We start from the raw sequence: 15,917 nt of genomic DNA on the forward strand, positions 1-15,917 counted from the left end.
CGATCCATTAAATTATCAAGTCCGCCACTGCTTATATATTTTACCGCGTACTGTATAAATTTGTTTCGCGGGCAAAAAGTAAGAAATTCAATGTAAAACTCGACGATCGACGATTGCAGTCTACGCGCGCAGGTGATTAAAATATTCCGCGAGTCCATGTGCTTGTGGCTGCAGCATCGTCGATGATAAAATGGTGACACATTTTAATGTCGCTTGATTTACATTCGCCGAGCAACTGGATCCAGTCCTCTCGAAGTCAAAGCAGCGTGTACGTATTACACCGTTCGAGAGCGAGCGAGTAAATATATTTTACATACCAGCGGGCCGAAAGTAGCATTTCGTCGGCTTCGCCTCGGTCGCTTATTTCACGTGCCCTGGAACTTTTCTGTTTTTCCCGGCCTAGGGCAGTAATATACTATATCGAGCTGCATAGGAAAACGTCGAACATTGGCGTAGGATATATAATTACACTTGTAAAGCGCGACAGCTCTCTGTAATCGGAGTCCGCGTATGTACCTATATATTGTACACAACTAGATAGGTATACTGCGCTGCGAGAGCAACATTTTTGCTCGCTCGAGTTTGTGGCGCGCAGGAAAATGGATGGATATCGACACGTGAGCTGGCAATGCAAGCTTGAGTAACCTTTGTGGGCACCCGTTAAGTTCAACAAATAAGTCTTTTCTTATGATGGAGGCTAAAATGAACATTATAAATATTATTTGTAAGCTTTGTAAAATAATTTAACTCATTAATTATAATTCTTGTATCGTATGCACCTTGAGTTCTCTAGTCGTATTTTTTCTAGTCATAACTAACATTTGTATTTAAATTGATCGTTTAATTTTTTATCAGCCACAGTTAAAGTTTTTGTTCTTAAAAATAATTCGGTTTTTAACGTAACTTCTGCACTTGAAATCTCGCGCTCCTCCACGCGTCCGATCGCAAATTCATTTCTTCGATTCTCATTTTTTTCAAACGTGAATAAAAAAAACCTCTATAGGTTAATGCTACGCAAACAAAGGTTTTATTTACCAGTATCTGGTAATTATATTTTCATTTCAAAGGAAAAGGTAAGCAATAAAGTATACAAACTATTATCATCCGAATCACGTAAATAAATGCAATATCGTGCTTGATATCGAACGAAAAAAATCAATTCAAAGTCTATGCATTGCATACCTATGCACGGCATCTGCATCCGAAACTCTCGTGTGTGTCTCGCTTACCCGCCTGCACGAATGTGTGCCGTGCATGTGCATCGCGGAGAGCTTGCAAGCTCGTGCGCACTGCGTCAAAGTGTAGTTCTCGAAGACACACGTACAACGACGAGCCGCTCACTGCACAGGCGCACGATCGTAGCTTCGAAGCTCTCTCAGGGTTGTGCCCGCTCAGCGTACTTGTGTGCGGTGCGCGTTTCCTATTTACGCGGAGAATAAAGCACATCTCTCGAGCTGAGGCTGTGCAGTTCTCGCTGGCGCGAATTCGCGACGGTATCATGAAGTGACCGCGCGACATTCGTTGCATTATTATAGAAGAGAGAGAGAGTTTCGATCGAGAAGTTCTTTCTCTCTCTCAGTTTGCTATCCACATAAGCCAGTCGATATAGAAAGGCGCGCGCGCGAGTGCATCGCGGTATATATGTCATACCTTCTCAGGTGGAGCGCTCGAACTGCAGCGCGACCTTGAACTTATTTTGTTCGCGCAACTGCGCGCGGGGAGACACAAAAAAGAAGTGCAACGTGTTCGAAGCCAGCGATATACCTTTGCACATCGGTGTGTGGCATCTTTTACGTAGCTGCATATAGTGCGCGAATTAATTGGTGGCTCGACGATCGATCATTTCGCGTTATAGAACGCGTTGGCGGTGGCGTTGAAAATTTTGAGCGCCGCGACGAAGTAGCTTTGGCAGCTACTTACCCTGCGCCTGACAGATACAGAGACAGAGAGCGTAATTTAACTAATTGCCTTAAACTACTTAGGATATAAATAACGTTAACATTTCATAACGCCGTTTACGCGCCTTATTATTATCACTGTATACAAGCTTATAGTTCGATTAGTCTGTGGATTTGTATAAACGTCTACGATATTTTTGATACTATACTCGAAATTATTAATCGAGACACGTGCGATCTCGAGAATCTGCAAAAACGAGTCGGCAGCAGCAGTACACGCGCGCCGCAGCAGCAGTTTGACATTAAAGCTCTGCCGCGCGCACCTTGAGAAAGCAGGTAAATCCGATACGCTATTTCGCACGAAATGTCTAAATAAAGCAGCTACACTCGAAGTCGCTCAAAAGCTCGCACAGTTATAATTACGTGCAGTACCTCTAAAAATAATAATCAAGCAATGACGTGCCCGTACTGATCTGCGTTATACGCGCGCCGATTTTCTCTGCTTCTAGATCTTCTGCGTCCACCCTGAGGCTGTGCGTGCCTCTTCTGCATAAGTGCGTGCATTTAGCAGCGCAAATGGCCAAATTGTCGTCCGGCTATGACATGCCGCTCGTCGGGCTCGGCACGTGGCAGGTATGTGCAACGACGCCGCGAACTCATTACATCCAACCTTATAGTTTTCGTAACGATGGCATTTTAATTTTCGACAGGCCAAACCGGAAGAAATGGAGCAGGTGATAACCACGGCGCTCCAAGCTGGTTACAGACATATCGACACTGCATTTAACTACAATAACGAGGAGTCCATAGGTAAGAGTCTCAAGAAGTGGTTCGCCGAGGGCGGCAAACGCGAGGATCTCTTCGTCACGACGAAGCTGCCGAACTTTGGAAATCGGCCGGCCGACGTCGAGAAGTACCTCAAGCTGTCGTTGGAGAAGCTCGGCTTGGACTACGTCGACATGTATCTCGTGCACATGCCGTTCTCCTTCGTCAAGGACGAAAATTCCGAGACTCAAGCCAAAGACGCCGAGGGCTCTTTCATTCTTGACGTTCAGGATCCAGTACAAGTGTGGAAGGTAAAAACAGTCGGTTCAGAATATCTGTCGAAAAAATTCTTAATGCGCTAATATATGCATTGTCTCTGCAGGAAATGGAGAAACTCGTAAAATCCGGGCGCGCGCGCTCCATCGGCCTGAGTAACTTTAACATCGACCAAGTGCAAAGAATTTTGAACAACTCCGAAATAAAACCCAGCAATTTACAAGTGCGTTCGAGAAAATTAAATTGTAAAACGTAGTGCCAATTGGATAGGAATAAATCTGGACAAAATTTGTAGGTAGAGTTGCACGCTTACATGCAGCAACGGCCTCTGCGCACCTTCTGCGCGGGACACTCGATCGTCGTGACGGCCTACAGTCCGCTCGGCTCGCCAGGTGCCAAGCAGCACTTCCAGGCCAAGTACAATTACAGTCCCGACAAATTCCCGGATCTGCTGGGGCACCCGGTGGTGAAGAGGATCGCCGAGGAGCACGGCAAAACGACGGCGCAGATCTTAATCAGGCACGCGGTGCAGGCCGGCGTCGTGGTCATACCCAAGAGCTCGAATCCCGAGCGAATCAAGTCCAACGTCGACGTGTTCGAGTTCAAACTCACGGACGAGCAGATGCAGGAATTGGACGGCTTGGATCAGGCCGAGAAAGGACGGATATTCGATTTTCGCTTTTTCAAAGGGTGAGGCGAGCGTTGCGAATCGTTACTTGGATAAAAAAGTTTGTATAGATATCTAAAATGAGCATATTTTGTGTTACAGCGTCGAGGAGCATCCGGAATATCCTTTCAAAAATGAGCTCAAATGAACATCAACGATCTCTGAAGAAAACAAACTTTTTTTAAGATATCGATATAGTTCATTAAAATATAATAAATTTTATTTTCTTATAATGAAATCTGGGGATTATTCTTGCAAACTAAACCAATAATTAACAAATACTTGTTTAATAATCTAATAACTTTTTATTACAAATTGTATAAATGCATAACTTTTAATGGAATGCATCATAACACAAAATTAGACTCTATACAAACAAAACTCAATTTTGTCACGTCGTAAATTGCGCGCGATACACAGCTTGCATTAATCATAATTTTTTTACTCAACATCTCTTTGGTATTTTGTTCTAGCTTGTTTTTTTGTTTTTAATTTTTTTTTCTAAATTAGTTTATGCTTAGCGGTTTGACCTTTAATTGAATTTTCGATCGGTTAATTCGACTACCAAAAGCACAAGCAAATTATTTTTAACGAGCCTTTATACCTTTCAAAGATATAAAGTCCCAATTTTTTCATACATTTTTTAAAGTAAAATTTTCATGTTTCGAAACTGAAAACTCCAGTATAGGCCAAGACATTCACTTATTTTTAACGAATACCTCGCTCTTAAAGGCACACACTACAATTCCATCTTCAGGAGGCTTTTATGTGCGTAATTTATTCTACGTTTTCGGTTTATTTTTGCATTATACTGGCCATTATTATGATTGAGTACACCCAATTCGTTTTGGAAACGAAGTAGAAATGCCACTAGGCCATCGAGAATAGTATGTTCAGTTACCCCTGAAGACTAACACTCGTTTTATTACCTCGCATCAATCATCTATCTGCCAAATCTCGTCGTCAATCGTAGGTGCAGTTGACTGAGGTTCTTCCTCTTCCTCTTCGGCAATAGGCTGCTCTTTTTTCGGCAATTTTACAGGTTTGACCGTCCAAAAGTGGACCTTATGTTTTTGATTGACATAAGTTACAATATTTGAAGGCGCTGGAGACGACAACATGGGTATACTGTCAGAGTCTAGGCCTGTCTCTTCCATTCTGTCATCCAGCCTCAATGAAGTGGAGACTTGGGCTTCGAGTGATCCCATTTTTTGTCTCATCGTTATGGCTTCGTTTTGTTGAAGTTCTGTCCATTCTGCATTTAGAAGGGCTTGAAGTTCAGAAACTCCTTCTTGACTTTTTGGTTCAAAATTTTTGCTATCTTGAGACATACTGACAATACTTTCTTCAAAGATTATAAGTTTTTACAATTTTTACTCAATTACAATGACTAGATAATTCATTGACTAGTTGACAATTTTAATACAAGTTTCAAACATTTTACTCAATACAATAAAAAGAAGAAACAGTAAACAACAAGGACCTATTAACCTAAAGTTTTAGTAGTAATACTTTTCTATTAGCAACATTTGTTCGTGGATCACAACCTCATTATTATACTGGCAAGGTATTGCCTTAAGCGAGACACCAGATAAAGTTTACTTATCTTTGTTTTGTATTTAAAAGGAATATTTCATAATACTGAATGTTCTGAAGAAATTACCTGCAAATCCTTTTGTACGCTACAAATTTTGAGCTACATTCTCTTGTATAGTCTATATACAATTTTAACAAATATAATTAAATATAAATAAGAAAAAATTAAGTTCTTCCTTCAGTGATGAGGTAACTTTATCGTAGACAAATTAATTTTCAAGAAAGAATAGTGTTTTATCAGCACGACAGATTAATGCAACACTTACTAAATACATAAAAAAAAGTTTTCTTAGGATAGAACCCATCAGAACGATGTGGGACCAGACAGACTGGTCCCACATCAAAAGACTAAAGTGACAATGAAAGTTGTTCACAATATTGATTATATTGCTGTACTTTAGCATGAAAAGGCAGTCCATATTATAATATAACAGCAGTCTATATTACAAGTACAACTGATTCTAGAGCTTGGTTTACAATCTTGACACTATTACAAGGGTTTTAAGAGCTTCATGATTGATTAAGTGAGTTAGATAATAGCACGTAATAACCTGAAAATAAATCAGTCAAGTTATCGTAACAATTGATCCTTTTTCAGAAATGATGATTAATTTATAATATTTACCATTCAACTTTTCACTAATGAAACGAAAAAATAAAAAAATTACATTTCTTCTTTTTCTATTGATTGTGTTGAGATCGTTCTATTTTTTGACAGAATCAGAAAATTTTAACTAACTAATGATAGACTAATAAAAATATTCTAAAACACTTTGTTTAGCACCGCAAAGAAATAAAAATTGTGCCACTAACGTGCAAACAGCATAATGTACTTCAATACATTTATCAAGATCAAAAGATAAAAAGTTAGGCTAGAATAAGCTTGTTGTCATAGCAGACAACGTTGTGCGCTCTACTGTCACTATCAAACTTGCAAGTTGCAAGTTGCAGAAACAGCTATGGACAGACCGATATCTGTTGTACTATACCTACGGCATATTCGTCGTTGGAAAAATCTTAGAATTAAATTTTTTTAAATAAGGAAATTATTGACTAAACTAATTAAATTATTGCACATAATTTATTTTTATAAAAGATAATTTAAATTTGTATAAATTAAGTACACAATAAATATTTCATAAAAATTTGATGCAACAAAATTTCTAAAAAATAGTAACTTATGGATAAAATCTCTTATGTAACATTATACATATTTTCATTTCATGAACATTTCAGTCATTTTTATTAAATGCAAAAATTAAAATGAATTCTATTTTCAACAGAGAATTTTTAAAATTCCCAAGAATCCAACCAATGTAATGAATGTAAAGGACTTTTTGGGTCAGTAGCCGGTAAACCCTCAATGCCATATGCCAATGGCGAAAATAAGTAGAAACTGTAAAGATTAAAAGAAAATAATAATTTAAACGCAAAATAAAGTATTCAAAATTTATTTAAATATGTTACCTGTAAATAATTGCATAGGCGACCAAACCCAGTAAAATGTGATAAATAGTTTTACCTATTTTTTCTGGTAGTATCAATAAAATACTATCTAAAATATAATTTATAGTAGTTCCTGTGAGCATTGAACTGTATATCAAAGCTGGAAAATAATGATGGAAATAAAGGATGCGAGTCATTGCCCAAAAAGGCAAGTAATGAAGTATCCATCCGATAAAAAGCCAGCTTCCCGCGTTCATTATGGTTTTTCGTTGGCTCACAAGGGCTGGATCTTCTTCAAGTCCTCTTTGTTCACGTATACATGCGTTCAAGTAAACGATCGCGAAAATTAATAGAAAACCGATGTTGGACCACCAAATGACTGGATTACCAAGAAGATAGATTTTAATGTTATTTCCAGAGAAAAACTGACCCTAAATAATTAAAATTTTTAAATTTAGTTTGCTGAAAATAATTCAATTCTTAACATAAACATATGAAGTAAATAATTTACCCTATAATTTATTGGCCACTGCCACGGTTTTGAAGTAACTTCACCTTCTTTGATTTTTAAATCTGAGTTACCTTGCAACATAACTGCATGAGATTCGAAAAATCGTTTCAAGAACCCTGGTGCATATACTTGAAAGCTGACATTTGGCACTAAAAAAATGTAGATAATTTCAATTTCATTTGAAAAATTAAAAATTTAAATAATACTCACACTTATCATAATTATTGTCTTCAATGTTCCACAAGGCATTTTTATCTCTTATGTTAGGATTGCAACTTACTTCCTGTTGACTGTAAGCCCTGTACAAAAACGTATTTTAATTTCAGCAAACTGTTCATTTAATAGTTATTTCTTTCATACTTGCCATTTGGGTAATGTTTTTCCACTTGATGTTAAAGCACAATGATTTAGATAATGAACAAATTTAAGTTTACTTGTAACTGTTTCTACCAAATCTCCTTCTTGACCATGATTTATGATTACTTTCCAGACATCATTCGCATCACCTTTCCCAGACTACAATAAAATAATATTAATGAATTTTTATATTTTTTCATTTTTGAATACTCAATTTTACCTCTCCGTATCCAGTTACTTGGTAATGCTTTTTTGACAAAGGAGCAAATTCTTTATGGGAATGTAAATTGCGTCCAGTAATAACATGTTCTAAGCGTACTAGATCACCATGTTTTATCAGAACAGGCTCTGATGGAATGTCTTCACTATCATATTTTTTAATTAACCAGAAATTATTATCATCTTTATGAGAGTATGTAGTAACTTGTTGTTGACGAGCACCAACCCCCTCAGGATATAGGTGCCAGTGGGAATGTAAATAACCACCACCAGTACGATGATTTTTCAAAGTGACTTTGGCACCATAAGCTAAATGTCTAGGCATAGATGCATTATACAAAGAATTTCCTTCAAGTAGAGACTGGAATTCTGAACTATAAAATCCATCCCCATTGCCACTGCAATTGAAAATATTAATATCATGATAAATTAGTAGATAAATAAACAAAAATATTTATTACCTTTTATTCAAGACAGCGAGATGTATATAGAAAAAAAGCATGTAGCACATTACAGGTATTATTATCAAACAAATTATTCTTGCAATTAAGTGCTTTGCCACAGTGATCTGTAAAATAATTTTTTTTTCAAATTCTATACATAAAATGAGCTATTTAATTATAATACAAATATCTTACCACAGATTGATTTAAATCTCCTAATTCCCTCCAAAGTTCATAAATTGTATAAAATCCTACTAATAAAACTACAAATAATCCAACAAATTTAACACTAATTGTACATGCAAGAGATATTCCAGTGAAAGTCATCCAAAACCACCATGAAAATGTGAATGGTTCTTTATACAAAGATCCCACACGTACCATGCCATACGTAGCACACATCATGAAGCACAAGAGAATAGGATCCAATAGAATATATTGATTCAATGTGAGTAAACCAATATCTGAAAATAAGAAATGATTGATGTATCATGTCTCTGAGTATTAATACATCTTACGAAATTGGATTTATATAAATCTTACCAAACAAAACTAAGCTAGCTGACAAAAATGCTGCTGTTGTAGATTTAGTTAGTTCCCATACAGTTAAAAATGTTAAAGGTACTATACTAGCTCCCAAAAATGTACAAAACTGTAATAATAGATAATACAATCAATATATTTTTTAAACATTCAATGCTCTTTATTTGATTATTAATTAAATGAAGAAAAAACTCACTATTCTCATGCCTATATAATTAACATCTTCATATTTATCACCAGGTTTTTCAAAAGGAAAAGTACCATCATAGCCTGTTAGGTACCCTGATAGTCCAATGAGCATCTAGGAAAAAACATTAAATTATTCTATGAAAAAATCGTAATAATTTTACTCAAATACACACTTTTCCCAAAGGTGGGTGTACGTCAAAGAAGAAGGTCCGGTTAATGTACCAACTACCCATTTTGCCAAAATGCGTTTCATCCCAACTGTAAATATATGAATGTATCAAATTTTATTTCCAACTGTGGGTCAAATTTTCATCAAAATTTTTTTCATTGCTTACCATACATGATCAGGTTCAGTGACCTTATAAAATCTTGTTGCCGCTGTCAGTAGAAGAATAATTGTAAAAAGAATCCACCAGTTTCTAAAATGATGCATATAAGCAAATCATGACTTTTCTTAATTTGACATTTCAAGTTGTACATTTTACTCACGTTTCATCCTTTTCGTTTTGTTTATCCTCTTTCAATTTGTCAGATTTATCGCCTTCTCTGGCGACTCTACCACTAATATTTGCCATCGTGCAGTCAATCCTTTTAAAAGAGAGGGCCGATTAAACTTCCAAAACTATCATTTTTTTGTCTTTATCAGCACAGCTACGTGTAACCGACTTTATCGTATTATTTCGAGTTTCTGATGTTTGAAACAGATTGACACTTCAACCTAACAACAGGTTGACACGTCTGCTCGGGTGTATGTATAGGATGCCTGTGCATACGCAGAGAGTACACGCCGCGAGTGAACATGGTTGGTGGTACCGCTATCCCCGTATGCTTTTTATCGCACCGAGTCAGTCTCCGCGATCGTGCAGCCACTCTAACTGTACATTAGCCGATCGTTAAATTCGCTTTCGAATTCTCTCTTCGCGGTTCGAACGTGTGCGCGACTGGCACCTTCGAGTCGCTGTCGTCAATTGTTTTTCTACATTATCAATAGGATGCCAAACGCAAGTTCATTTCATAAAATTCATGTAAAAACTTGTGTAGGACAAGGTCGAAAATAAACCGTCGACAAATGGAACGAATTTTTTCGTCCGAGAGATTGTAAACATTCGACGCCTGCATTACAGTTCGTACACACGTGTTCTTTGTTCGCGAAACGTTCATCCGTCCTTCTCGCTCCAACGTAAACAGTGCGTTGTGCGAACAACGCGATTTGCGCGCGCACGGTCGGGGGTTCAAATTTCTTCGAAAAATCACTGCGATAGTCCGCAGTCGTATAACCGGCTTTTTCGCAGCCGCACATTGTGTCAGTGTGTTTCAGCACGCGACAAAGAACTGTCGTGGTGGGAACGTAGTTACGTCCGTGTGCAAGATAAGCTGAATTGCCGATTTTGTTGCTTGCAAGTTAATATCACTAAACATTTTCTCTATTGAATATTAGCTTGAAACAGCTAAAATCTCTCGGAAAAAGACTAAAAATAGGTGAGTTAAATTAATATGATTAAGAATTCAGTGCATATCGAAGAGTCGACGGTTGAAATATATGAAATAATTTTCCGTTAACGAATGACTCGACGACAAAAGTTCGTTAAGAATCATGCTGTATTTTGTAGTTATGAAATGTTCGTTTTACTTATTAGTAACTTAGTTTTCGTTTGAAAACAATTTGCGTCTTTATGCAATATGCAATTCGATTGTTATAAAATGTTTAACCATTAATCACAAATTGTCATCATAATCTACAGATTTACCAAGATGGATCTTCTGAATTTATTTGATTCAAAGAAGGAATTTAGACGTGCTCCTGTAGCAGTTAGAAATAGAAATGATGATACTTCAAGTGAATATTCTGAGTATAATACCGTATACTCTTGTGCAACGGATTTTCCAGTTTATTCGGGTACTGACTATGCAAAACGATATCAAGAAGAAGAAAAAGAATTGATCATGCAAGTTCAGGTTTGTTTAGCCTAATTTTTATAATTGATTTGTAGCAATGTATGTCAAATTGTTTCAACTGTACATTTTTATATTGCAGAATGTTAAGATTAATGATCCCAATGATCCAATGGATCTCATATCAGAAGGGACCGTCCCGGTTAGTCTTGCAACTGAGTTAACACAAGCAAAAAGTATGGATCCACTTGATAAAAAATACGACTTTGAACACCGACCTTGTAATTTGCCTATTATGGAAAATAAAGAAGATATATTGAACATGGTCAATTCACATATGATAGGAATTATTGAAGGCTCTACTGGTTGTGGAAAATCAACTCAAGTACCTCAGTTTTTTTTAGATTATTGTCGTGAACATCATTTGAACTGTAACATTATTGGTGAGTGCTAATTTTTATGATATTGAATATATTCAGATAAGTAATTAAATTGTAATTTATATGATGTTTGTTTTAAAACAGTGACTCAACCCAGAAGAATTGCAGCTTTGAGTATTGCTAAAAGAGTTGCTAAAGAAAGGAAGTGGCCTTTAGGATCAATAGTTGGCGTTCAAGTTGGAATGTTTAAACTAGTCTCAGCAGATACAAGATTGACATACTGCACAACTGGTGTATTATTAAATAAGTTGATGCAAGCTAAAAGTTTAGCTGAATATACCCATATTATTATAGATGAAGTTCATGAAAGAGATAAAGATATGGATTTTCTTTTGCTGGTTATAAAAAAGTTAATTGCAACCAACAGTCGGAATATTAAACTTGTGTTGATGTCTGCAACATTTAATGTTGACAAATTCTCAAAATATTTCGCTATAGCTACTGAAAAAGGCCTCATGCCTGCTCCAATCACGTCAGTTGCAAAAAAACGAAATTACAAAGTATTTATTCATTACCTTTGTCAGATTCATGTTTTGGGAGCTGTAAGGATACATTTAAAATTAATATATATTTATTTAGCTTTTGAATTTTAAAAATTACAAACAAAAATTTTTTTTTCCAGGTCCCTGAAGTTAGTTTTGAAAAACCTGAAGTTTCACATCATATGATGCAATTTTGCATTCGGCTTTTAAAAATTTTTGATGAAATTGATTTGAATGATGAAATGGATGATGATGATAATACTGATAATAGGCAGCGCCATACTGTACTAATGTTTCTACCAGGAATTTATGAAATCGAAGAAATGCATGGTCTTCTATCAAGTTTTACTGACTTAAAATGGGATATAGTGGTATTACATTCTTCTATTACTCATGAAGAACAATCCAAAGTATTTACACCACCTCCTAAAGGATACCGGAGAGTCATTTTATCTACTAATATTGCTGAAAGTAGTATCACAATTTCTGATGTGAAGTATGGTAAGAAAAACTAAAAATTTTAATTTAAAAACTGTTTATACATTATACATTTATTCAAATCTATTCTAGTTATTGATTTCTGCCTATCAAAACAACTTGTTACTGATCAAACTACAAATTTTCAAAGTCTGGAACTTTGTTGGGCTAGTAAAGCAAATTGTGACCAACGTAGTGGACGTGCCGGCAGAGTAATGGATGGAAGGGTGTATCGTTTGGTACCTAAAGAATTTTTTGATGTAAGTTGAACTTTTCTAATAAAAATTTATAAAAATGTTCTTTTTCATAAAATTGTTGATACCCAAAGGTAGAATAAATAGTATAAAGTACATTGATTTTTCAAATGTTATCTTTATGTATTCATTTATAGGCTCTCAACCCAGAAAGTGAACCTGAAATCAGAAGAGCTCCACTAGAAAATCTTGTACTTAAATCAAAAATCATAGATTTGGGTCCTCCCAAAGCAATTTTAGCTCTAGCAATTGATCCACCAGATTTGAGTAATATCACCAACACTGTTTTACTTCTCAAAGAAGTAGGGGGTTTATTAAACAAACCATATTATAGTAATAAGCTAGATCTAGTTAGTAAACATCATTCTTATGATCCATTTGACGGCATACTTACCGATCTAGGTCGTATTATGGAAGCACTTCCACTGGATATTCATTTAGCAAAACTTATTGCTCTTGGTCATGTATTTAATGTATTGCGTGAAACTATAATAATGGCTGCTAGTATGGCTGTAAGAAGTATTTTCAGTTATCCTTTCCAAAAAAGAATGCAAGCTTATGAACATAAAATCGATTGGGCTGATGGATCTACTAGTGACTGTCTAGCATTTCTCAATGCTTACAGAGTTTGGCAAAGGCATATAATTGCTAACCATTTTAAACGTAAGAGCCAGGCAGAAAGAATGTGGGCAGCTCGAAATTTCATCCAAATTAAAGCAATGCATGAATGTGATTATCTTATTGAAGATATTACGCTCCGTTTACAAAAACTGGGTATTAAAGAAACTGAAGGTAGTGAAAAAGTTGTTATTGATGACATCAGAGGGTTCATATTAAAAATTGTTATTGCTGGAGCTTTTTACCCAAACTATTTTGTAAAAATAACTTCTGATGCCGAACACCAAAATAAAGAAGCTACCAGAACATTGGGTGGACTAGATCCTTCAAGAACAGTATATCTTAGAGGCTGGCCATTAGATCAACCAGGAAGGTTGTATGCAAAGGAAATTCAAAAACTTTTTGCACATGCTTTTGAAGAAAGAGAAGAACCAGTATGGAAAAATGCACTTGTAGAATTTGATTCTTCCCAAAGAATTTACGTCATGTTTCCTGATGATAATCAGACTAAAGAAAAGAAGCACTTTGAAATTCCTGGAAAAGTGTCATCTTATGTGTACAAAGCACTAAAATTGAGAAAATTGTTTGACAGAATGAGCGTAAAAGTTCCTGATTCTAAGACTAGCAAATTGGTAAGAAACAATATTGTAAATACATGAAAAGTTTTCAATAGTTTTAATAGATAATAGTTTCAATGACATTTTATTAATTATTACAGATAGCAGAAAAACAATATATTCCATTTAAAGATAGTTTTACATTTTACACCAAAGAAAATTACGATAATTTCGTTAAAATTCTACCAAAATTCCTTCCAAAATTGCCATCGTTGAATACAAAAACGATTCAAATACGAGTTATAAAGGATGAAACTAATTTTAAACCTAGTCAATTTTGGGCTCAGTATGATAATAAGGAGGCAAAAAAAGATGCTCAAAAAATTGAGGAATATCTTAATAGTTCAAAAGTATCACTTGAAAAGTTTGATGTACTTCCAGATGTTGGTTCACTTGTTGCAGCTAAGAAAAACGATATGTATTATCGTGCTGTGATTGAATATTATTATAAAATAAATAATAATGATGCAGCTAGAGTATTTTTTATTGACAAAGGATTTGCATGTCCAGTTGCTGCAACTGAATTGCGTGCAATTAAAAACCAAAATATCAGTAATTTACCTGCCTTAGCTTTTGAATGCAGATTGAGTGGTATTGAACCATCGGCAAAAAAAGATGTAAATGGAGATTGGTGTTCAGAAGCTCAGAATTTGTTTGATCTATACATGAGTGATAAATTCATTATTTTTGGGACTGTTTATTCTGTAGTTGATAGTGTGGTATCTTTAGATATTGAATGTGTTGATGGCAAAGAGAAAATTAAACTTAATAAATTACTTGTGGGGAATGAATATGCTCAAGAACGTGAAGAAAGTTACTTGTCTAAATATAATCATGATTTGCGTGAATCATACCAAGACTTCAAACCAGAACAAACAAAGTATTTAGAATTTCATCAATATGATAAAAAATATTTAATTAATGTTTACCCAAATCCACCGGATGAAGATATTTGTAGTCATGATATCATGCTTATGGGACCTTATTCGCCGTTAGAAATACATCTTGCAAGTCTTTCAGCAAGTGCTACTAACAAAACTGTTTCTATTGAAACTATATCAGTGAATTCCATTTTGCTTGATTCAGATTTAGAAAGCCCTTACGAAAGACTGGTGGTTTCAAGTGTTATAAATCAATCAAGAGATGGTTCCAAGCTTACATTAAGAGACACAACCCTTATGCCACTTGTACCAGGTCTAACAGCTTTAATTTGTTTGATTTTTGCTCCAAAAATTGAATTAAGAAGAAATACCAAAGGCAGTCATTATGTCGGAGCTCTATGTGGCTTAGGAGCAGACCCAAAAAGAGGTATAGCTCTAATGCCCGAACACGATATAGAAGTACTTTTCAACACGGAATTTACTATTGATGATTTGCAAAACGTAATTTATATTTATTTTTAATTATAAACTTTTTTAATATTTGTTAGTAGCTTATTTCAAATGTATAATTTTAGATTAACCGACTACGTCATTGGATGAACATGGGCATATGCGTGGCTCAGAATGAAGATGAAGACTTGGAAGAGCAAGCAATGATGTGTCAACATAAAGTAATTCAGTTTATAAGGACATTAACTGAACGGAATAAAACTTATCAGAAATCCGAAAAAATTGCAAACTTTGATAAATGGAATTTATATGATAAAACTCTTTTTATGCGTCCAACTAACAAAGTCATGAAAGAGGACAGTGTTTACCCATTACATTCAGCTTTAATGCTTGATGAAAGAGATGAAGATATTGATAATTTAGTGGACCACATTGAAGAACTGAGATATATGGCTGTTTGGTAAGTTTACTCAATTCTCTTGATTCATTTACTTGTTAAAAAATGAACTAGTTCTGAAAAAATACCTGGTTATTTTAGTGATCCAAGACAATCGAATAAAATTGATGTTGTTTGTCAACTATGTGACATGCAATTTTTCTACAGACATGATCTTAGAAATCATTTAGTAAGTGCAGATCATATGCGAGCAGAAAAGCAATTGCCAATGCGTTGATGAACAAGGATTAAATAAGAAATCTTCACTTTATTTTTTGACGAAGATTTTACAGTAGATTTAGATATTGGCCTTTGTAATAATTTAATTTTATTTTAAAAATGACGTTTTTTTTTTATCCAAGTCATTGAATATTTTAAGTTTTTATCATCAAATTACCAGTTTGACTTTTTATCGAGATATGACTAAAATAGTAAAATAAATGTAGCTCTTCCATTACT

The 15,917-nt window shown here is 35.2% G+C and overlaps 4 protein-coding genes across 4 annotated transcripts; 2 read left to right on the forward strand and 2 right to left on the reverse strand.

Annotated features, from left to right (window-relative positions):
* Positions 1-1,400: 1,400 nt before the first annotated feature.
* LOC106653845 (alcohol dehydrogenase [NADP(+)]-like) lies at positions 1,401-3,826 on the forward strand. Its single transcript, XM_014373439.2, has 6 exons — positions 1,401-2,234; positions 2,408-2,531; positions 2,609-2,974; positions 3,046-3,162; positions 3,235-3,629; positions 3,709-3,826. The coding sequence occupies exons 2-6, from the start codon at positions 2,475-2,477 to the stop codon at positions 3,752-3,754; spliced, it is 981 nt and encodes a 326-aa protein (XP_014228925.1). The 5' UTR covers positions 1,401-2,234; positions 2,408-2,474; the 3' UTR covers positions 3,755-3,826.
* A 62-nt stretch (positions 3,827-3,888) lies between these two features.
* Positions 3,889-6,099, reverse strand: LOC111693509. The gene is made up of 2 exons (XM_023458245.1): positions 5,828-6,099; positions 3,889-5,753 (listed from the first exon to the last, which is right to left on the reverse strand). Exon 2 carries the CDS (start codon positions 4,935-4,937, stop codon positions 4,542-4,544), a length of 396 nt encoding a protein of 131 aa, XP_023314013.1. The 5' UTR covers positions 4,938-5,753; positions 5,828-6,099; the 3' UTR covers positions 3,889-4,541.
* Positions 6,100-6,471: 372 nt separating this feature from the next.
* Positions 6,472-9,834, reverse strand: LOC106653846 (protein O-mannosyl-transferase 2). The gene is made up of 13 exons (XM_014373440.2): positions 9,400-9,834; positions 9,246-9,329; positions 9,084-9,168; positions 8,918-9,022; positions 8,722-8,830; positions 8,374-8,642; positions 8,197-8,303; positions 7,737-8,133; positions 7,524-7,675; positions 7,370-7,458; positions 7,160-7,308; positions 6,670-7,079; positions 6,472-6,598 (listed from the first exon to the last, which is right to left on the reverse strand). Exons 1-13 carry the CDS (start codon positions 9,483-9,485, stop codon positions 6,493-6,495), a joined length of 2,148 nt encoding a protein of 715 aa, XP_014228926.1. The 5' UTR covers positions 9,486-9,834; the 3' UTR covers positions 6,472-6,492.
* Positions 9,835-10,194: 360 nt separating this feature from the next.
* On the forward strand, positions 10,195-15,915 carry LOC106653894 (probable ATP-dependent RNA helicase spindle-E). Its single transcript, XM_014373538.2, has 10 exons — positions 10,195-10,389; positions 10,653-10,866; positions 10,946-11,246; positions 11,328-11,785; positions 11,866-12,226; positions 12,296-12,462; positions 12,594-13,706; positions 13,793-15,073; positions 15,148-15,482; positions 15,561-15,915. The coding sequence occupies exons 2-10, from the start codon at positions 10,663-10,665 to the stop codon at positions 15,694-15,696; spliced, it is 4,356 nt and encodes a 1,451-aa protein (XP_014229024.1). The 5' UTR covers positions 10,195-10,389; positions 10,653-10,662; the 3' UTR covers positions 15,697-15,915.
* Positions 15,916-15,917: the final 2 nt, after the last annotated feature.

Source organism: Trichogramma pretiosum, unplaced genomic scaffold (assembly GCF_000599845.2).
Source record: "Trichogramma pretiosum strain Unisexual culture from Peru unplaced genomic scaffold, Tpre_2.0 scaffold103, whole genome shotgun sequence".
NCBI lineage: Eukaryota > Metazoa > Arthropoda > Insecta > Hymenoptera > Trichogrammatidae > Trichogramma > Trichogramma pretiosum.